A 20,154-nucleotide genomic window follows, 5' to 3' on the forward strand; every position below is an offset into this window, starting at 1 on the left:
AAAATTGTCTGAATGTTTCCCTTAAACTCCGTCAGCTCGAAGTATGATGTCATCCAACTTCTGAGGTAAATGGAACACAGCTTTATGATCATCAGGTAAGCATGCCAAAAATCTCCAGATTCATGAACTACAGCATGAAGATAGAACTTTTCCCATATTTTTTCAAATACAAAAACACAAATATCTAATGTGATGATCACCATGACATCTAGGACATCTTGACACACAGACATCTGCTCAATGGTTTTGAAATCGGACTGGTCATTTTCTCCTGAAACATCTCAGGAAATCAATCAGCATTTACGGAATTACTCAGCGCCACTATTCATTTCCTATTTCATTCAGCCCTCACTCAGCCCTTGCTCATTATCAGCCACTTGTTTCAGAGTGCAAGATAAACCAATCATTTAGCATTAACAGAAATAACATGGGCCTCTCTCTCACTTAATCAACAACCCTTGAGACTGACCATTTCTGACTGGACTCTTATTGTGAGTGAAGAGCATAACTAAAGATGTAAATGTATCGTGACATCTCTGTCAAACAATGAAGTGTAACACAATCCAGATAACAGATAACAGAGCACAGCTATAATGTAATGTCCAGAGCTGTGTCAGACACTGCTGTAGTTACAAGGAGGGGGGCAGTGGGGATTTGTTTCACCTGCTTTTTTATTTTAAAAGATAGTTTTAAGACAGATATGATTCCATATGATTCCAGTCCATAGCAGTCCAGTTCTCATTCATGACACAACAAACAGTGGCATCAGTGGCTGTTCAGTGTTGTGCCCCAACTAAAATTCTGCCAACTGGGGAAAATGTCTTTCATTGTAACATAGAGGCAAATCTAGCACCCAACAGTATCTCACCAAGAGGTACACTACACCAGTAATCATTTATATATCTGCCTGAGACCAATTTTACAGCAATCTGGGGTGTGTTGATTTTTTGTTTATGACTATAAACAGTTTCACTTAATTTTCCAATCCCAGCACAAACTGAAGAGTGCTTGAGCACAGCAAAATACATAACTGAAATTCCATTTAGAAATCTTTAGAGAGTATAAGAAAGAATTGAGTTAAAACTGTGTTAAAATTGTTGCTTATATATTTGTTATTGCTTTTTGCTTAGTTTGATAAACTTGGAGAGAGAGAAAGAGAGAGAGACTTGAATCTTGTAAGAGAGATAGAGACTTGAATCTTGTGAGACTTGAATCTTGTAATAGAGAGACTTGAATCTTGTAAGGGAGAGACTTGAAACATATAAGAGAGAGAGACTTGAATCTTGTAAGAGAGAGACTTGAAACATATAAGAGAGAGAGACTTGAATCTTGTGAGAGAGAGACTTGAATCCTGTAAGAAAGAGACTTGAAACATGTAAGAGAGAGAGACTTGAATCTTGTAAGAGAGAGACTTGAAACATATGAGAGAGAGAGACTTGAATCTTGTGAGAGAGAGACTTGAATCCTGTAAGAAATAGACTTGAAACATGTAAGAGAGAGAGACTTGAATCTTGTAAGAGAGAGAGACTTGAATCCTGTAAGAAAGAGACTTGAAACATGTAAGAGAGAGAGACTTGAATCTTGTGAGAGAGAGACTTGAATCCTGTAAGAAAGAGACTTGAAACATGTAAGAGAGAGAGACTTGAATCTTGTAAGAGAGAGAGACTTGAATCTTATAAGAGTTAGAAATACTTCTATCATGAGAGAGAAAGAGAGAGACTTGAATCTTGTGAGAGAAAGACTTGAATCATGTAAGAGAGAGACTTGAAACATGTAAGAGAGAGAGACTTGCATTTTGTAAGAGAGAGAGGCTTGAATCTGGTAAGAGAGAAAGACTTGAATCTTGTGAGAGAGAGATTTGAAACATTTAAAAGAGAGAGACTTGAATCTTGAAAGAAAGACTAGAATCTTGTGGGAGAGAGAAAGAGAGAGACTTGAATCTTGTAAGAGAGAGACTTGAATCTTGAAAGAAAGACTAGAATCTTGTGGGAGAGAGAAAGAGAGAGACTTGAATCTTGTGAGAGGGAGAGAGATCAAGAGAGCTATTTTATGGCATCGACAATGTCTGTGACTTGAGCATCACAGACTTAAATCAGTTTTTTCATATGAAGGACTTTCAGAAAATAAAGTATTTGAGGTGGTGGAATTTTATCTAACAGTTCTTTCATATTTGTAACCTTATAAAAGTTATTTCTGGTGGTTAAAAGTGCAGGGCAGTCTACTAAGATGTGTTTAATAGTTTGAGGAGTATCACAGAATTGGCAGGCTGAAGCTTGTTCGCCAACGAGGAGGTAGATAAACAGAGAGATACTTGAATATTGCACTAGTGACAGAGAAAGAGAGAGAGAGAGAAACTTGAATCTTGTAAGAGAGAGAGAGAGAGAAAAATAGAGATAATTTAATCTTGAGAGAGAGAGAGAGAGAGAGAGAGAGTAGGAGTGAGGGAGACAGACCCACAGACAGACAGACAGAAGGCTGGTGAAGGCTTCCTGATGGTTAGGGAGTGAGACGGGCGGCAGGATAAGAAGAAAAGAATGTGTTTGTCTTCAGTAAAACACGGGTGAGCTTTCCGACTTCTGTACTCTCTTAAATGTATCAGTATTTGGACACTTTAAGTGGTTTTCGTTGCTTTTTCGTACAGAGAGGCTGGGTGAGCTCGCGGTTTTCCTCGTTTTTTATCACATTAGTGGTTGTATGGGCAAAAGTTATCGCTCGTGTTATGTCGAGTTATGCTACGCTGCTAAAACGTGCCACCACAGTGTAGATTTATAGGTAAAATCGCTTAAATAAAAGAGCTGGAGGGATATTGCGATAGATTAAATAGAGTATCGTATCAGAGATTGCTGCCAGGTCAATTATAGGAGAGATATTTAGACGGCGTGAATGACTGTATCGGGTAAATATAAGATAATTGAAGAAAAAATATATTTTATTTGTTTTTACACTCGCGCTAGTAAATAAAGTACGCGCGAAAATAGCGAAATGCACTTGAGGATTTTTAAAACATTATTATCATGAAAATAATAATTTAAACTCATAATAACGTTGAAAAGACTGGGTCAGCGCATGCGCAGACCAAAAAAGAAGCACATATTGATGGGTAGCACAACTCGCCGTAACACCTGTGGAGGAAGTAGGGCTAGTTTGGACTGTTGAGTGTAGCGGGCAGCTCCGTTACATTTTAAATTAGATTTAAACTATATTGTTGAATAAATGTGACAAACGTTTCTTTATTTATTTTACTGATAGTGGCAGAATTCGCAGAAAATAAAAACGCTAATCATGAACAGCGTGCAGGGTCATTGTGTTTTGCATTGGAAGAAACAAAAATGGTCTTTTTGTCTTAAATACAGCGAGATCTTGCTGCGTTCACTCTTTTTCTTCAAGACAAAACGCTTTTTTTTAGCTAAAGGACTGAAAGAACGTTAGAAACAAAAGAGTATAGGCTATTACTTTTCTTCACACTGCTTTTATTCTTCTCAAACATCCTCCTCTTTTATTATTGTGTTTTATGGAGCTACTATATGTACAGCTGTACCGCTCTAGATGACCCTTTCCAGATACTTTAATTTTTAATAGACAAATAATGATTTTATGTTAGTCTTTGTTCAAGAAGAAGAAGAAGAAAAAAAGCCCTAGTGGTTAAACAGATCCATGTGGAAGTGGAGGTCCCTCCCATTGCTCTGCCAGAATGCTGAACAAGGTTTTTGGGGTTGTAAGTAATTTTAGTGGACAGCAGGGCTGCTTCATGGGTGTGCTTCACTAAATTCTTCAATGACTTCAGCTTCTTTTCTTAGCTCAGAACTTTTGTAAAAGCATTAATAAGAAGACGAGGGGTGTCTAGTCTTATCCAGTCCAATCCACAAATTGTACTGTGGCTGGTTTTCATTCTAAACAACCTAAGCGGCACACCTGATTCCACTTCAGTTGGTCAGTCTTCAAACAATTGACTACTCCTTTTTCTGCTTAGCTGGAATAAAAAACTCCTGCAGTCACACTGTTGTTTTTGTGGATAAGATTGGAAACCACTTAAAATGATGTTTCTTTGATTGTACCAAATTAAAAACCTCTAAAATGTAATCAAGAGAAAGACCATCAAAAACCATCATACCAACTGAATGTTTGCTCCAGGAGTGGCATAAAGTTATCCAAAAGCAGTATGTAAGACTGGTGGAGGAGAACATGCCAAGATGCATTAAAACTGTGATTAAAAAACAGGGTTATTCCACCAAATATTGATTTTTCAACTCTTAAATGAACTCTTTATGAATGTGAACTGGTTTTCTTTGCATTATTTGAGGTCTGAAAGCTCTGCATCTTTTTTGTTATTTCAGACATTTCTCATTTTCTGCAAATACATGCTTTTAAATGACAGTATTTTTATTTGGAATTTGGGAGAAATGTTGTATGTAGTTTATAGAATAAAACAACAATGTTCAGTTTACTCAAACATAAACCTATACATAGCAAAATCAGAGAAACTGATTCAGAAACTGAAACCCAGAGCTGTAAATCTTTTTTATGTTTTTTACAACATAAAAAAAAATTATAGTCTTATAGTACATTTTATAGCATACATCCTCTATAGACTACATTGTGCGATGCGTTATAAGTTTTAGAAAGTAAAATATATAGGAAATAAAATGTACTGTTAAGATTTCGAACAGATACAAAATATCTGACACACCATATAGTGCTCTATTTTTTGTAATAGGGAGGGATTCTGAACACTCTTTGGTCTTCCTTCCCTTAGGGCGGTCCTGATGAGAGCCAGTTTCATCATAATGTTTTTGATGGTCTTTGCGACTGCACTTGAGAATACTTTCAAAGTTTTTGATTTTTTTCTGATTGACTGACCTTCATTTCCTAAAGTTTTTTTTTCTTTAGTTAGCTGAGTAGTTCTTGTCATAATATGGATTGGAACATTCTTCAAATATATCAGTTCACTGTATACCAACACTACCCTCTAAACAACTTTAAGAGGCAAGAAATTAAAGTAATTAACTCTTAAGAGGGCACAGCTGTTAACTGAAAGCCATTCCAGGTTACTACCTTATAAAGCTGACTGAGAAAATGACAAGATGTGCAAATCTGTCATCTTAGCAAGAGGTGCTACTTGGAAAAATCTAAAACACACTTGTCTGTTATTTTAAAAACTGTCTGATTCTGAGAATATTTCCTGGATATAAAACCACGACAGTAATTAGTACATATTCCGTAAACAGCCTTTGTGTCGACTAGACAGCTAAAAGTCTTTCGATCCTTATAGTTGGAAATTTTCTTTGCCAAAACCATATGGTTCTAAGATATTGTCACCTTGTTTGGCATGCACAAATGACAAATGTCAACAACGCTGCATAGGTGTAGCACAACACCTGAAGTTTGCCTTTCCTATCAGTAGGGGTGTCACGTGACGATATTCTCGTCAAGCTTAAACCTGTCTCGCGGGGGGAAAAAACAGTAGGTGAGCTCCGTGGTACAGTTAAAAAGCTCCGTGCGACAGTGCCAAAGATTCACAGTTAAAAAGCTCCGCGCACAGTGCCAAAGATTCACAGAGTAAATACTGTAAGTAAATCCTACACTTGACTGTTTCATAGGCAGTTGTACTAATCCCTTAGCTTTGTACTGTATTTAAAAAAAAATGCTCTGTCTCTGTTTGCACTTCAAGCATAGTCTTAATATGACTGGTTATGGTTATGCATAGTTAAATTACAAGAGATTTAGGAGAAAAAAACACAAATCATAGTCTTGATATGACTGGTTGTGGTTTGCACTTATTGTTTGCACTATATAAGACCTAGAAAAGTTTTATTTTTATTTTTTTTCTTATTCTTATTTCTATTTCTTATAGAATCAATGTGTGAGAGAAACCAGTCTGTTAAGTTTGCGTTATATGATTTTGTCAAATAAAACTCTAGTTTTCAAGCCATTTTTCATTTTTGACGTTTTCTTTAAAATTTTATTTTTAAATCTCGTCTCGTTCTCGTGAACCCAGTATCGTGTCTCGTCTCGTGATATTAGTGTCTCGTCACACCCCTACTTATCAGCATATCAGTACAGAGTCTTGACTTCATAAGTAGTTCTTTCTAAGACTTTTCTTGATCTATTACTGAAACTGAGATCTTACGTGAATCTCTTTCTGCATTTGTTTTCTAGGACCAAAGTGTACCACTAGTCTTTGTTTGAACACACAACAGCTACCTTTGTTACTACAGAGATTGTGCAATCAATTAGATGGTCCTTCAGACCTAAACAACCCAACATGTTTTACTTCAGGGTGGAAAAAGAAGAGAGAAAATAGTTTAAATCTTATTTTCAGTTAAGAGCGTTCTCCTTTAGAACATAAAGCTCTTTTATGTATATTTCTAGAAACACAGAAATTAAGTTTTGTTATTTAATGAGATTCTAGATGTTCTGAGGAGCAAAATAATGAGAGGAACGAATGAGGATTCTTGCCAGCTTGTGACCAGTCTCTGAGGCAACATTTGATCCATCAGACATTGAAACTCCATTTGTGGACATTAACGGACTCTTTGATCCATGTCAGTGGGGGCTCATCCAATTTGAAGAGCACGCTGGGTCCGCAGCAGGAGACGCCATTGTCTCTGCGGCTCGCAGCCGCTCACGGGCAGTCAAATTCTTCAGTGAGGTCCCTTAAGGATCAGAGGCTGTCTTGCTTTTATGCCTTTTATTTCGGGGAAGTCATGCGCTCTGATTTGATTAGACTGCGCTCAAGGAAATTTTACTTGTGTGTGTGTGTTTTTTTTTTTTTGTTTAGACACATTCAAGTGTCTGTCCAGGTAAACAGAGGATCACAGCATGACTCTTCATAATTGCTGAAACCGGAGTTTCACACTTTAGGGCAGATGACCTGAAATTCACCTTCCGTTTTGGGGAAAGGGAAGTGGGTTTCTTATGTTGTGTTAATCACTGGTAGGACAGTCATTATAAGAATGTTTTGTGGCTGATCTATCGTCCCAGAGAAATGATTGCGATAAACAATATTACTGTCATTTTAAGACCATTAAATGCCACTGATATAATAATAATAATATAATAGCATGACAAATTTATTATAATAAATATAATTAATCATAGTTTGGGAAATATATCCTTTTTTTTCACATATTGCCATCCACACTGTGTATGGAGTCACAGTTAGTGAAGCATCGGCCAGTTTTTGTTATTATCAAATTATTAGCATGTTATTATCAAATATTATTGAAGTCATGTCCATTTAATTATGTAATTATAATGAAAGAACTAGTCATTTTATTCTGGTCAATAATAAATGCTAAAAATGTAGTTTACAGAATTCTTATATAGCATACAGTACAGTCCAAATGAGATCTGAGACCACATAGATTATTAATATTATTAATTTATTTATTTAATGTGGAAATTAACAATGGAACATTTAGGTAAAATACTAAGATGCTGAAAGTCATGGGATAGCAGTATGTAAATTGACCATGAAGCACAGCTTGAGAATGCCCACAACTATATAAGGTGTGAGGTGTTATCATGTGAACAAGACTAACCTAAAAGTCTTATGACTGAGGCCTGATGGATTGGGTTCAGTGTATAATTGTTACTGTGTATGATTTTTCACAAGCAACACATCAAAAGAGCTGAAGTAACATTGTCAATAACATCAAACCCAAACTGCATTACCTTTGTGCATCTTTGATCATGTGACAAATTGAGGCAGAGTGAGGTAGAGCAAGGTTAAGGCCCACAGTGAACACACACACATAAAGCTACTTCTTATCTTGGGGAAAAAGTGCAACCAAGCAAAGTGCTTTAAATATAGTAAAAAAAAAAAATAATAAAATAAAAAATATATATATATATATATATATATATATATATATATATATATATATATATATATATATATATATATATATATAAAACCAACCCTGATTGTGCTTCACATTGATATTGGGATATTCAAAAGCGTTTTTGCACGATTTTTAGTCCATATCATAAGCTATTTGTAAATGTGCATGTTATAGTTCCTAAATTCACCAATTGGTAGGATTTTGGCTGTGTTAGTACATAGAAACAAATAAGTATAACGTTTTAATTGTACTATTTTGTTCTGCCTTGCTTAAAAGTACACAAAAAACGGAACAATCACATAGTAATCAACAAATCTAGTAATCAAGTTGACTGGCACCAGTATGGTACACTAGTATATATACCATTTAAAAGTTTGTGTAAGAGAGTCATTGCAGTGTTTTTTCTGGAGACCCATATGTCCTCCAGTCACAGTATTAAATGAAATGCAGCCATATTTTATCAAATGAAAAAAAAGAAATGTGTATTTTAGCTTAGTTAAGCCTCTTCTACAACAATAAAACAATCCAGCCTCCTTCATGGCAAACCATATGTGTTTTTTGAGGCAAGCTCTTGAGATAGCAGCAGTATGTGGATGAACATTATCCTGCTGAAAGAACGCATCGGACTGTAAATTCAGAAAAGGTTGGGTCATGAGGTTGCAGGACCTCATAAAGTGTAATGTTGGGCTGTAAACGTGCCTGTAAAGCCGGAGAGGATCTAGCATTGTACAAATACTTCCACCCCACACCATGATACCAGGCCTTCTGGACATGTGACGTGTAATATTCAATGAAATGAATGAATCAATGCTTTGATTACTAACTTATGGTCTTGTTTTATCACAATGCAAAGTGTAAAGGTGTGTAAATTAACAAAGTTAAGGCTCCTTTTATACAACAATACAACAATGCATTCTCCTTCAGCTAGCTAAACAGCCTGTCTGCTCCATACAAACACAAATTCTGTCCATGGAACCACGGGAGAACTTTGATGTAATTGTTGATACAAAACTAGATCTGTTATATAGCAGACGTCTATTTACTGTCACATTGTGTGTAGTCTATTTCCATTCTGGTTGAAAGACAGTGTCTGTAAACTAGCGGTTCAGATTTCATTTATACCATTCTCCCTCTGTAATGACTGTATTATATTATGACTAACCAGGCGCTGTTTTCTTCCCTCTACTGACTCCATTGGTTTGTCCTGTGCTTGTTCGCACAAGCTCAGAGCTATGCATCTGCCTATTACACAGCCGAACGACAGTGCTTATCTCAGAGACAGCCTGTCACAACTCGGACCTGAATGCAGTCTGAATATAGCACGCAGTTTTCTTTGATGACGTGCTTCACAGCAATCGCTTTGGTGATTTTCTTTTTGTTGTGACTTCAAATACCTATAAACACATTTATTCAAACCTCTAGGGACAAAAGTCTCACAGGTGTAGGAACATAATTTAGAGTTTGGCTACAAGGTATTAGAAAAAAAGACACATTTTTCATACTGTCATACATAATCAGAATTCAGTGCACCTTATCATAGGTGGGCGTTACCGGGAATTTTGGTATCGACCCAAAACCAAGAAAATGCAGGGCCAGTATTGCTGATATCGATACAGATACCAATATGTTTTAATATTTAATCCTTATAGATCCAAAAGACCTAGGATAGAATTTCACTAAACATTTTACTTGACAACAAAATATTTTATTATCACAATCAACATTTTAGTTTAGAAACAATAGAACAGTAACAAAACAAAGTTTGCCTTAGGAAACATTAGAAAAATAAGGAGAAACCACAATAAAAAAATACAATTAAAATTCTCTCCTCACTAGACATCTTTTCTAGTTCTTTTTTTCTTTGTTTCTTTTTTTCAAATTGAATTGTGCTTAGGAAAAACAAAAAAAAAATGAATTTTCTTCCTTTCAGTGCTATTCTGTTTTTTCTTAAATAAACGTGGAAAAAAAATACTCTGGTGATGTCTCTCTGTGTACCTTGACGTGTCGACTCGAGTAGAGCGACAAAAAAAGAGCTAAGTAGCGCTTAACGCGTGTAGCGGCTAATGCTAATGCTGCTCCAGCAGTGCTAGCCGGGGTTAGCAGCAGGCTACAGGCTGATACTACTCACCTCTGAACGGCCAGTTAGCAGCTAATGCTATTACTTCTCCAGTCTTGAGTCTCATTGCTGGAGAATTAAACCTTAACCTTAACCTAAAATTAATACATAAGAAGAACCGTATTATAAGATGAACTAATGATTTTTGGGGAAAATTTAAGGATTTTAAGTTCGAATTTAGTGCGGAAAAAAAAACCTGGATACACCATATACAAATATGCTGTGCCCCTATATGATAGTTTTTGGAGCCTCAGGCCTACTGAAATGGAAACAATCCAGTCAGTGTTGACAGATGTTGACAGTAGTGGTGCAGGAGTCTGATGTGTTGATTCAGAGCCCTTGGGCAATCAGTCAACACCAGAGAAGAGCGGTCTGAACTTGAACTTCCCTAAAAACACATCTCTCTGTTTTTATCTGTTTGCAGGTGTCAGCTTGGTGTTTTCTCAGTTCAGCACATCCACGATGGATAAGGATACTGTCCTGCGAGGCATGGAGCTCATCCTGCATGAACATCTGCATCTTCTGAAAGTGGAACTATAAAAGCATCACTGTTCTTCAAGTTCTTCAACTGAGATCCAACACCTCTTTACCAGACCATAATATTCATTTCTTCACAGTGAGAAAGAGTATCCTCCTAAAATCAGCATCATGTGTCACGTGATTGTTACATGCCGTTCTATGCTCTGGACCTTGATGAGCATAGTGGCAGCGTTCGCCGAGCTGGTCGCATTCATGAGCGCCGATTGGCTGGTGGGCGTTCGCCATCCCACTGGATCTAACTTTTCAGTGGTTCCCACACCAGAGCCGTACCGGCCCACCCTCGGGCTCTACAGCCGCTGCATCAAGGTGGGCCAGCAGACGGTGGTCCAGTGTGGGCCATACGCTACAGACTTTACAGAGATTGCAAGTGGATTTTGGCAAGCCACAGCTATCTTCCTGGTAGTGGGAATCTTCCTGCTGTGCATCGTGGGATTTCTCTCAGTCTTCAGCATGTGCTTTCAGAGCATCCTGGGGAAAAGCATCTTCAATGTGTGCGGCCTGCTTCAGGGAATAGCAGGTAAGAATAGCAAACATTTTTAGTGCTTTACATATACATCAGCTTAAATTACCTTAAAACATTAACCTCTTGAGACCAGGATTATTGCTCGGTGTGCATTTTTAGTTTCTCCTAGCTATTTGGGATTAGTAGGACCTAACATGTATAAAACTAAACTTTGTGTTTGTACAAAGACATTGTCCTCATATGGGGACAGTAATTTGTTTTAACATTTTCATTAAGAAATGAACCTTGACACTTAATCATAAGGTCCCAAATAGTCCAAAATCTAAATATTAGCTTTCTACAGTAAGTAAATTAGTAAACTAGTTTTAAACATAAAATTCAGTGAGTATTTTAAACTGCTCCATGTTTGTGTCTGGACTGGCTGTAGAAACTTTTGACTGGGATTCCCAACTATTTGTTTTGGTTCAATGTTGTCATGTTATCACTAGAAGGTATAGCCAGTGTCTTCGTATAAGGTCATAGGGTCAACGTTTAAAAGAATGGAATTTTTCAAAGGAAAGCATATAATTAATTTTTTTAGCATGTTATAGTTTTAGAGGTTTGATCGATGGAATAGTTTCACTTTAAACAACATGCATTTTTGCTGTTTTATTTGTTGTTTGTATTCTGATTTTATTACAGAGTATCACATCAAAGGTTACATGAAGAGGTGTATAATTAGAAAACTGAGGTATTAAACCAGAAAAAAACACAATTTATAATTTAATTTACAATTTTAACACAATTTTTTATGGCGAAGATCGTACAGGGAAAAGTGACTCATTGTAAATGTAAAAATAAATAAATAAATAACTCACCATTTTCACAGCGCATGTTTTTATTTGGCTGTTGTTTCTTCATCCTTCCCTCATATAAAATCATTTCTGAGAGATCTGGAACTGTAGAGTTCATTTTCTCCAGCACTGTGTGGCATTACCTGTGTTTAGTCCTCCTCTTAGCTCTCTTTAGCCCCTCAGTTCTTAGTTCAGGCTGCGGGGCCAGAGATAGAAGATGAGCGGGTATATTTAGGTCATGCTGAGGCAGATGTTAAAGCCTCTGAGCCCACAGGATACAGAGGCTGACATTCCTCTGATGACTTTCATCCAGCCTCAGAGGCTCAGGCTTGCCTGGGAAAATACAACTATCTGATTGTAAGACTCCACACCCTCTCCCAGCCCTCAACACTTACATCATCACTTAAAGCTCAATAAACTTGCAGTTTATGAGGGGACTGGTGTGAGGTGCTGGTCTGTGTACTAAAAAGTCAGGTATGTCAGGCCTATAAGAAAAAATAACTATCGTTTAGCCCGCACCAGTTTATTTATTGTTTTCTTATCATCCCCTGTTACTCTTATTTACTCCTATTCATCTTTCACCATTTTCCACCCTGCCAAACATCAGCCTCTCTTTTGTCTACCAAACAGCATATACTCCATCTATTTTTCAATTTTCATCTCTTGTTCTTCCCATTCACTTCTATTCATTTTCACACACTCCCAATCCATAGAGTTTCTGTGTGGACCAAACAGCCACTGAATTAACACAGCTCTAATCTAAAGCCATACTGACGCACACTCTCTCGTTTGTTGTTTTTTATCCATCATTAGAAGGAAATGCACTTTTTTACCTTTTTCTATTCTGATATCTGATATCATTTTCCATCCTTCATAAGAATTTAAACAGCCTGTTTTGTTACCGATACATAATTCTGTTCTGATTAGCTGGTCCTGTATTGTGCCTTGTTAAAAAAAAAAAAGAAGTCTAAAACACATCTTATAACATTGGTGTCAATAAGTGCATCTAAACTGTTTTTAAATGTCCTATAAGAAGACTCTAGATACAAGTGTCCAATAATAACATGTTTAATTTCGGTAGTATTAACAAGGAGATAGATAACAATTAATGTAAAGAAAAAGTCAGCTGGTGGAATCAAACTGGAGGAGGTGGTGAGGAAGGAGGTGAAACAAAATGCCTGCAAGCAGAGAAGGGTGCGTAAGGGGTCTTATAAACATAGGTGGAAGTTTGTGATTGGTTGAGATATGCGTGACGAGAATTTGAGTTTTCTGCTAGAAATAGCGCTGAAGCTTCAGTTCTGGTGATGTCACCTTGTGACAATGTTTCAATTTGTAATTTTTCGAATGTTGTTTTTAAAGTTTAAAAATAAAAATAGAATCCTTAAAATTTTTTTACAGTGCACTTTTTAATCCGGTGCGCCTAATGTAACAGTGATGAAATTTTACCAGGATTCAATTCAGGAACTTAAGCTTACTGTTAATAAACAGAAGCACTTTACTCACCCGAATAAACTGTTATTAGGAGAGAAATCTGTGTAGATTCACATCCAGTGCTCCTTAGACTTAATAATAAGCTTGATTCCTCTTCGAGTGACTGCATGTTCCAGTAGTTCCGTCTCCTTTGTGTGTTTTTCCTGTTTTTTTATGTTTATTTATCATTTTATTTTATATTTTTTTGTAACTTTGTAGAATTTCCCCTCGGGGATCAAAATCTATCTATCTATCTATCTATCTATCTATCTATCTATCTATCTATCTATCTATCTATCTATCTATCTATCTATCTATCTATCTATCTATCTATCTACCCATCCATCTATCCATCTAAATATCTATATGTCTATATATCTATCTATCTATCTATCTATCTATCTATCTATCTATCTATCTATCTATCTATCTATCTAATACGGTGCTCCTTATAGTGCGAAAAATACGGTATTCTAACTAGGAAAGTTATTTAAGAAATATTCTAACAACTTTGTGACGCAAAACATTATTAGGTTACACATTTTCAGAATGTTCCTGTAACATTATTTCTGTAGAGTTACAGTCTAACCTTCGGCAGCAGTGGAGATGTGCTGTAGTTCTCAGCTGCTGCATAAAAGACTTTAATATAAAGCTGAAAAATGCAGCCTACTCTCTCTATAAAGGCCTGCTGACCTGTAAACACTAAAGTGTGTAGGATCTGTGGTGAGACTAATCAATAAATTCAGTAACATATAATATACATATAATAAACTATTATTTTGTCAAATCTATACAATTAGAGTAACAATTAGGAAAAATGAATGTTTGCTTCATGTTTACAGGTCTTTTCTGTGAGGCTTTCTTCAGCATGTACCATAGCTGCTGCAGTTTACTACTCTGCAGCAGAGACCCTCTAGCAGTGTGGGCGGAGCTTCACCACTAGAGGGTGTGTGGTAGAAAAGATCATATATAAGGTACAGGATAGCACATGCTTTTTTAGGTCAAAGGGGATGAAAGGTGTCGCACTTCCTGTCATCCATTTAACCGTAACTCCAGCAGCCTGTGTAGTCCACTGAACAGATACAACCTAATCCTTTCATTCATAAAATTGGTTCATTAGAACACAACGTCCACTTACAGAATTGGCTACAAGTTTATCGTAATTAGTAAAGGAGTGGAAATATTTGCTTTTATTAAGTTTAGAGAAATGTTCAGTAGTTGTATTTGTAAGTTGGACTATTACATCTGTTGTCTGATTAAAGGTGCCAAAGATTGCATTTAAATCTTTGATTTTAAATAGTTTACTTCTGGTCTCGTCATGTGATTCGTTGCTGGATTGTATTCTTTGTTCTAGGGGTGGGCGATATGGCTCTAAAAAAATATCACAATATTTCAAGGTATTTTCGTGATAACGAAACTTGGTGATATGACAAAATACTGAATAAAAAAAGAATTATTGCATACACTATGATATGGCACACCCCTGAGATATAAAGGGAAATGAGAACAGTGTGAACAGTGTGGAAAAAAAAAAAAGTAGTGATAAATGTGATGTGATAAATTGGGGTGGGTGATCTGGCACAATAATTCAGGGTATAATATTGTTCACGATATTTTTAAAAATGTTTGTGAAAAATATTGCGTACGATACGATATGGCACATCCCTACTGTATTCAGATTTAACCATATGCATTCCCAGTTAATGGAGAATGTTAGAAGAATGTTTAGCAATGTTTTGAAAAAGTTCCAATAAGGTTAGACATGACAAGACCATTGCTTAAGGCCCCAACAGTGGAAGTACGCTAGACCAGAGTATTGAACCACAACCTTCTCAATGACCCAGTGCTCTAACCACTGAGCCACCACTACAGGTTAGCCTGTAAATTTATTGGAATAATGTTCCAGGAACACATGTGACATAACAATGGTTTGCAACATTGTGTTATTAGAATGTTTCTCACAAAAGGTTTCCAGATAGACGAATACTAACATTGTGGAAACGTTAAACGTAAAATTCCAAAAACTAGAAATTAGAAAACAATGACACAAATAATGTTGCAGCAACGTTACCAGAACATTTAAATAAAAACGTTCTTCGGACATCCAGAAAACTTGCCAGATAAAATGTTCTAAGAACGTTTTCTGGATGTTTCATGATGTCTGGTGCTGCTCCCCAATATAATGAAAGGGGTGAACGTAAATATCGGGGGTGTAAATATAGCGTTAAATTCTTACATAACAAGTAAAAATGTTTTGTGGTCTGTATTATGGCCATGTATTGTTTATACTACTATTTTTCTATATGAAAATTGGGTTTCATGTATCAAACATTATTTTACTATGCGAACATTTAGTTTGATCTTAATAAAGTTTGACCAAGTTTAATTTACTGTATGTGTTTCATGACTTATCTCAATATTTGAAAATTCATAATGATATTTGAAGACACCGACATGTTTCTTTGTGGGGTTGAGGATTTTTTAAATTTCTGTAGGGGGTTATCTAGGGACAAAGAGTTGTGTAGTTGCACTGAACTCTCAGTGAAAGATTTACGATGGTGGGGTTGAGCAATTCCTAAACAGTCAGAAGAATGGCTTCTGAGGCAGGACCTCGCATGCCCGCTTCGATGATGGAGTGAGTACACTCTGTGGCTCACCCGCGAAAAAAAAAGCTGGCCAGAAAACATCCTCAAGACTCCCTCACTTCAACAAATGTGCAGTGAGGTTGAGGGAAAGTCCATAGATAAATAACTGCTACATTAATCATGAAATGAATTCTGCAAACCACGCAGCCTTTTAATGTGAGAGAGTCTTCAAGTTTTACCCAGAACTTCAGATGATATCACACAGTTCAAAGGCATCCTGATGTGTGGATAGCATGGGTGAGGTCTTGCTTTGTATACGTGACTGGTAGAGTTAAAAGGAGCTTGTAGGGAAATATCCAGTGTGAGACATAATATTCATTTAGAAGATTTCATTGCCTGCAATTCAGTACATAATTACTGTTATTGCTTCGCATGTTTGGGGTTATAATGACACAATACCATACAAATACTCGAGATAATAACAGAGCATGCTAGTTTTCTCTCTTATAAACAATGTAGCACAGTAATATAAGTTAATATGAAGTCATAGGCCAAATTACGATTCATATTATTATTTATCTTACAATTTCTGCATATTTTTAAAATGTCTTTCCTATTAGAATGAATAGAGTGCAAACTTTTATCCACTTCAAATCTAACAATAATACAAATACACATGTAACACCCAATCATCAACATGGAGTACCCCACCTCCACAGCAACACCTGAGCAACCATTAAGCAAACAACATGATTAAAAAAAAAAAAAAAAAAAAAAAGCCACTAAGGAACTTCATGGCAACTGCATGAAATAGCATTGCAACCACCTGGGATACCCTAGCAACCAGTTAGCAATTACCTAGCAGAACAAAAGCAACTATTTAGCAGCATCATGGCAACTGTCTGAACCACCACAGCAATCACCTTCAACACTGTAGAACTATACTAATGTCCAAGCAATGTTAGCAAGACCATAGCAGCCACCTGCAATAGCACAGCAACTAGGTGGTTGCTGTGGATACAGTGGCAGCCACTAGCATGTGTTCTTCCTCAAGGACAGCTGTAGAAATAGTTAGGCTAGCAAACTTGCACAATAAACAAAAACAAACATTAATGCATTAAAATATGCCAGGAAAACTACAGCTCTGGAAAAAAAATGAGAGACCACTTCACTTTTTAAAGAAGTTTTTATATGAAGCTATTTATAGGTATATATTTATGTAAAATGTCATTTAGATATTATATATTGTTATTTAGAGCATTTATTTGCAGAAAATGAGAAATGGCTGAAATAAAAACAAAGATGCAGAGCTTTTAGACCTCAAATAATGCAAAGAAAACAAGTTTATATTCATAAACTTTTTGGTGGAATAATCCTGGTTTTAATCATCTTGGCATATTCTCCTCCACCAGCCTTCCATCTTCCACTTGATTATATTCCAGAGGTTTTCAATTAGGTAAAATAAAAAAAAACTCATTTTTAAGTGGTCTCTTTTTTTTTCAGAGCTGTATATAGTTGATATATTTCAAGCTAGTTAGAATCCCACATGTTTGGTTTTAAGGTTCTTCTTTATGTTCAATAAAACATGTCCCCTGAACTTAACACTTACAACCCAAATTAATACATAATCATTTTGTACCATTTGAAAACAAATACAATACAAGCCAACAAATCCCAAGTGTATCACCATCAAGAGACAGCTCAACAAGCTTGCAGGAGAACAGTAAATGTCATTTATTTGCATCAGCTAACAGGTACTCACACTGGATACCAAAGGGCTGAGAGATGAGGGTGTGAGCTCCTATCACACTTACCCAGAAAGAGAAAGTAAAGAAAAAAAGGCCTGGGACAGATTATACTAAAATACTATTGACCGTGAGGGTGGTTGTATTAAATGACACATATTGTATCTAACAGGATCTATTATTTTTATTCTGTGCAGGTCTGTTCCTGATGCTGGGCATGATGCTCTACCCAGCAGGTTTTGGCTGTGAGAAGGTGGTCAGCTACTGTGGGCCGGATGCCTCAGCGTATAAACTGGCCCAGTGTTCCCTGGGCTGGGCCCTGTATACGGCCATAGGAGGAACAGTGCTCACCTTTGTCTGCGCCACGTTCTCCGCCCAGGCTGAGATCGCCACATCCAGCGACAAGGTGCAGGATGAGATCGATGAGGGCAGGACACTCATCTGTGTGCTCTGAACTTTGTGTCTAGTTACCAAAGATTTTTTTTAAGTCTACTAACTGAATTTAAAAATAATTTAGTGCTGCATTAAGGTCTTAACTCTCATATGCAGGTGCTGTTAAACTTTTTAAAATAAAGGTGCTTTGAATGGTTCATTGTGTGATGTCATAGCAAAACCACTCTTGGAATCTTGATATGAAGGTTCTTTTTGAACCATAAGTGTTTAGTCTATGGCTATGCTCAAAATCAATTTGAAGCACCTTGATTTTAATACTGTACAAAGAATTTTCTCTTGGTGTATTCCAACTAATTAGTAGTTGTAGAAAAAATGTACATTTCTAACCTTTTTCTACATTTATTTGCCATAGGTTAGTTGCATTATCTTTCCACTGTTATCGTTTGTCACCATTGTATGTCCTTGTGAATGTAGACATTACTTAACCCAGAAACACTTGGAAAAAGTGCTCTCGGGAGTGAAACTATAGAAAAAAAACAATGTTGGTTCCCTGAGAAATGGTTCTATACCAGAAAAAGAATGCAAACATGGTTAGCAGAAGTACATTAATCATCTGTCTTGGTTCCTTAAGGTTATCTTAACACCCAGTCCAGATCAGAGCCAATGTTTTTGTTATATTGTCCACCTTTGGTCCAGTTTTTGTTTAACACTGTTCAGAATAGGACAGAAAGGGTTCTTTATGAAATCTTCACATAATCTTCTGTTATTAAATGGGTAGTGAGAGTCTGCCTCATCTTAATGTAACTGGTTAAACTGAAATGTAGTTTACCTAATTTTGACCCTTTGGATGTGACTTGAGGTCACTTTTACATCTGCAATTTCTGTTCATACCAAAATATATTTAAATGTGACTTAAAATGCTTTAATGACTCACTTAGTGCAGCTTTTCTTTATGCAAAAAGGTTCTATGGGCATTTTAACATCTGCACTTTTTAGTCTGGCTTAAATCTGATCTGTTTTTCTTTGTGCAATCTATTTGTGTACAGTAAGCACAGTAATTGCACTTGGGTCTTAATGCAGTTATTTTGGGGTGATATTAGTCTATTTGTGGTGAGAAGATGATCGGTCTTTGGTCTGACCCAAATATTATGTACTCGCAGGTTTAAGCTTTTCTATCCTGTTTTAAGATGGTATAGTGCTCAGAAATATTCACTAATCCAGATTTTTATATATACAGGACCTTATTCCTGTATTAACTTTCTTGTTCCATCCTAGTTAGTTAACCAATAAGTAGAAAACATTTTCACATGGTTTATTAAGACACATGCACCTTCATTGTATCCGGTTTGAAAACAAAGTAAACCAAACCAAGTGGAAAAGGCAACAAGATAACAACCCTTTAAAACTGACTCAGACAAAAGCAAACCAACTACTCATGTGAACAACACTAAATCATGTACCAAACACCTGCAGCTACAAAGGACATATATCTTTAGATTAATAGCTTAATGATGCTTAAGTAATCAGCATTTCTAATAAAAAGATGTTTGGGATAGCAATCTTGTTTCCCAGACAGGGATTAAACCTTCTATGGAAAATCTGCATTTAAGGTGCTGTGTAGTCCAAGTCTAGACTTAACCCTTGTCTAAGAAACTGCCTCAATGTTTTTTAGCTTTTGGTTTTCAATGGTGATAAAAATATATATGTTTAAAGTTATGTCGCTTTAAAAACTGCTCCCACACATCACTGTACTGATCAAAATGATTACCGCTGCATCAATTTATGCCAATTAATCTCATTTTCTTGTAATTACTTTTTTTCTGTTTGTTATATTAACAAACTTTATTGTTTTTATCCACTACTGTGCATTTGTTTTTTTATTAAGCTTTAAAATAAAAGCATTAGCCATTTACTGTCCTGTGGTGTGTTTCACATACTGAATGTGTTGGGCAAATTATGCAAGACACAAGTCAGGAAGTGGATTCAGGAAAAAGATACTATATCATTGTACTATATATAGGACCATATCAATGGAGTAAGCAGGAAAAGGAAAGGATTCCCTGCCAATCGCCTTGGTCAGAACCACAAGGACTGTTCTTACTGAGTCCACAAACTGTACAACTTCAAAAAGGTCTCTGCAGTAAGGTGTGGAAAGAAGAAAACTA

The 20,154-nt window shown here is 36.3% G+C and overlaps 1 protein-coding gene across 1 annotated transcript; it reads left to right on the plus strand.

Moving 5' to 3' along the window:
• Positions 1-2,205: 2,205 nt before the first annotated feature.
• Positions 2,206-19,901, plus strand: lhfpl2b (LHFPL tetraspan subfamily member 2b). Its single transcript, XM_007243939.4, has 3 exons — positions 2,206-2,560; positions 10,385-11,017; positions 17,794-19,901. The coding sequence occupies exons 2-3, from the start codon at positions 10,609-10,611 to the stop codon at positions 18,048-18,050; spliced, it is 666 nt and encodes a 221-aa protein (XP_007244001.2). The 5' UTR covers positions 2,206-2,560; positions 10,385-10,608; the 3' UTR covers positions 18,051-19,901.
• The last annotated feature ends 253 nt before the right edge of the window (positions 19,902-20,154 follow it).

Source organism: Astyanax mexicanus, chromosome 22 (genome assembly GCF_023375975.1).
Source record: "Astyanax mexicanus isolate ESR-SI-001 chromosome 22, AstMex3_surface, whole genome shotgun sequence".
Taxonomy (NCBI): Eukaryota; Metazoa; Chordata; class Actinopteri; order Characiformes; family Acestrorhamphidae; genus Astyanax; species Astyanax mexicanus.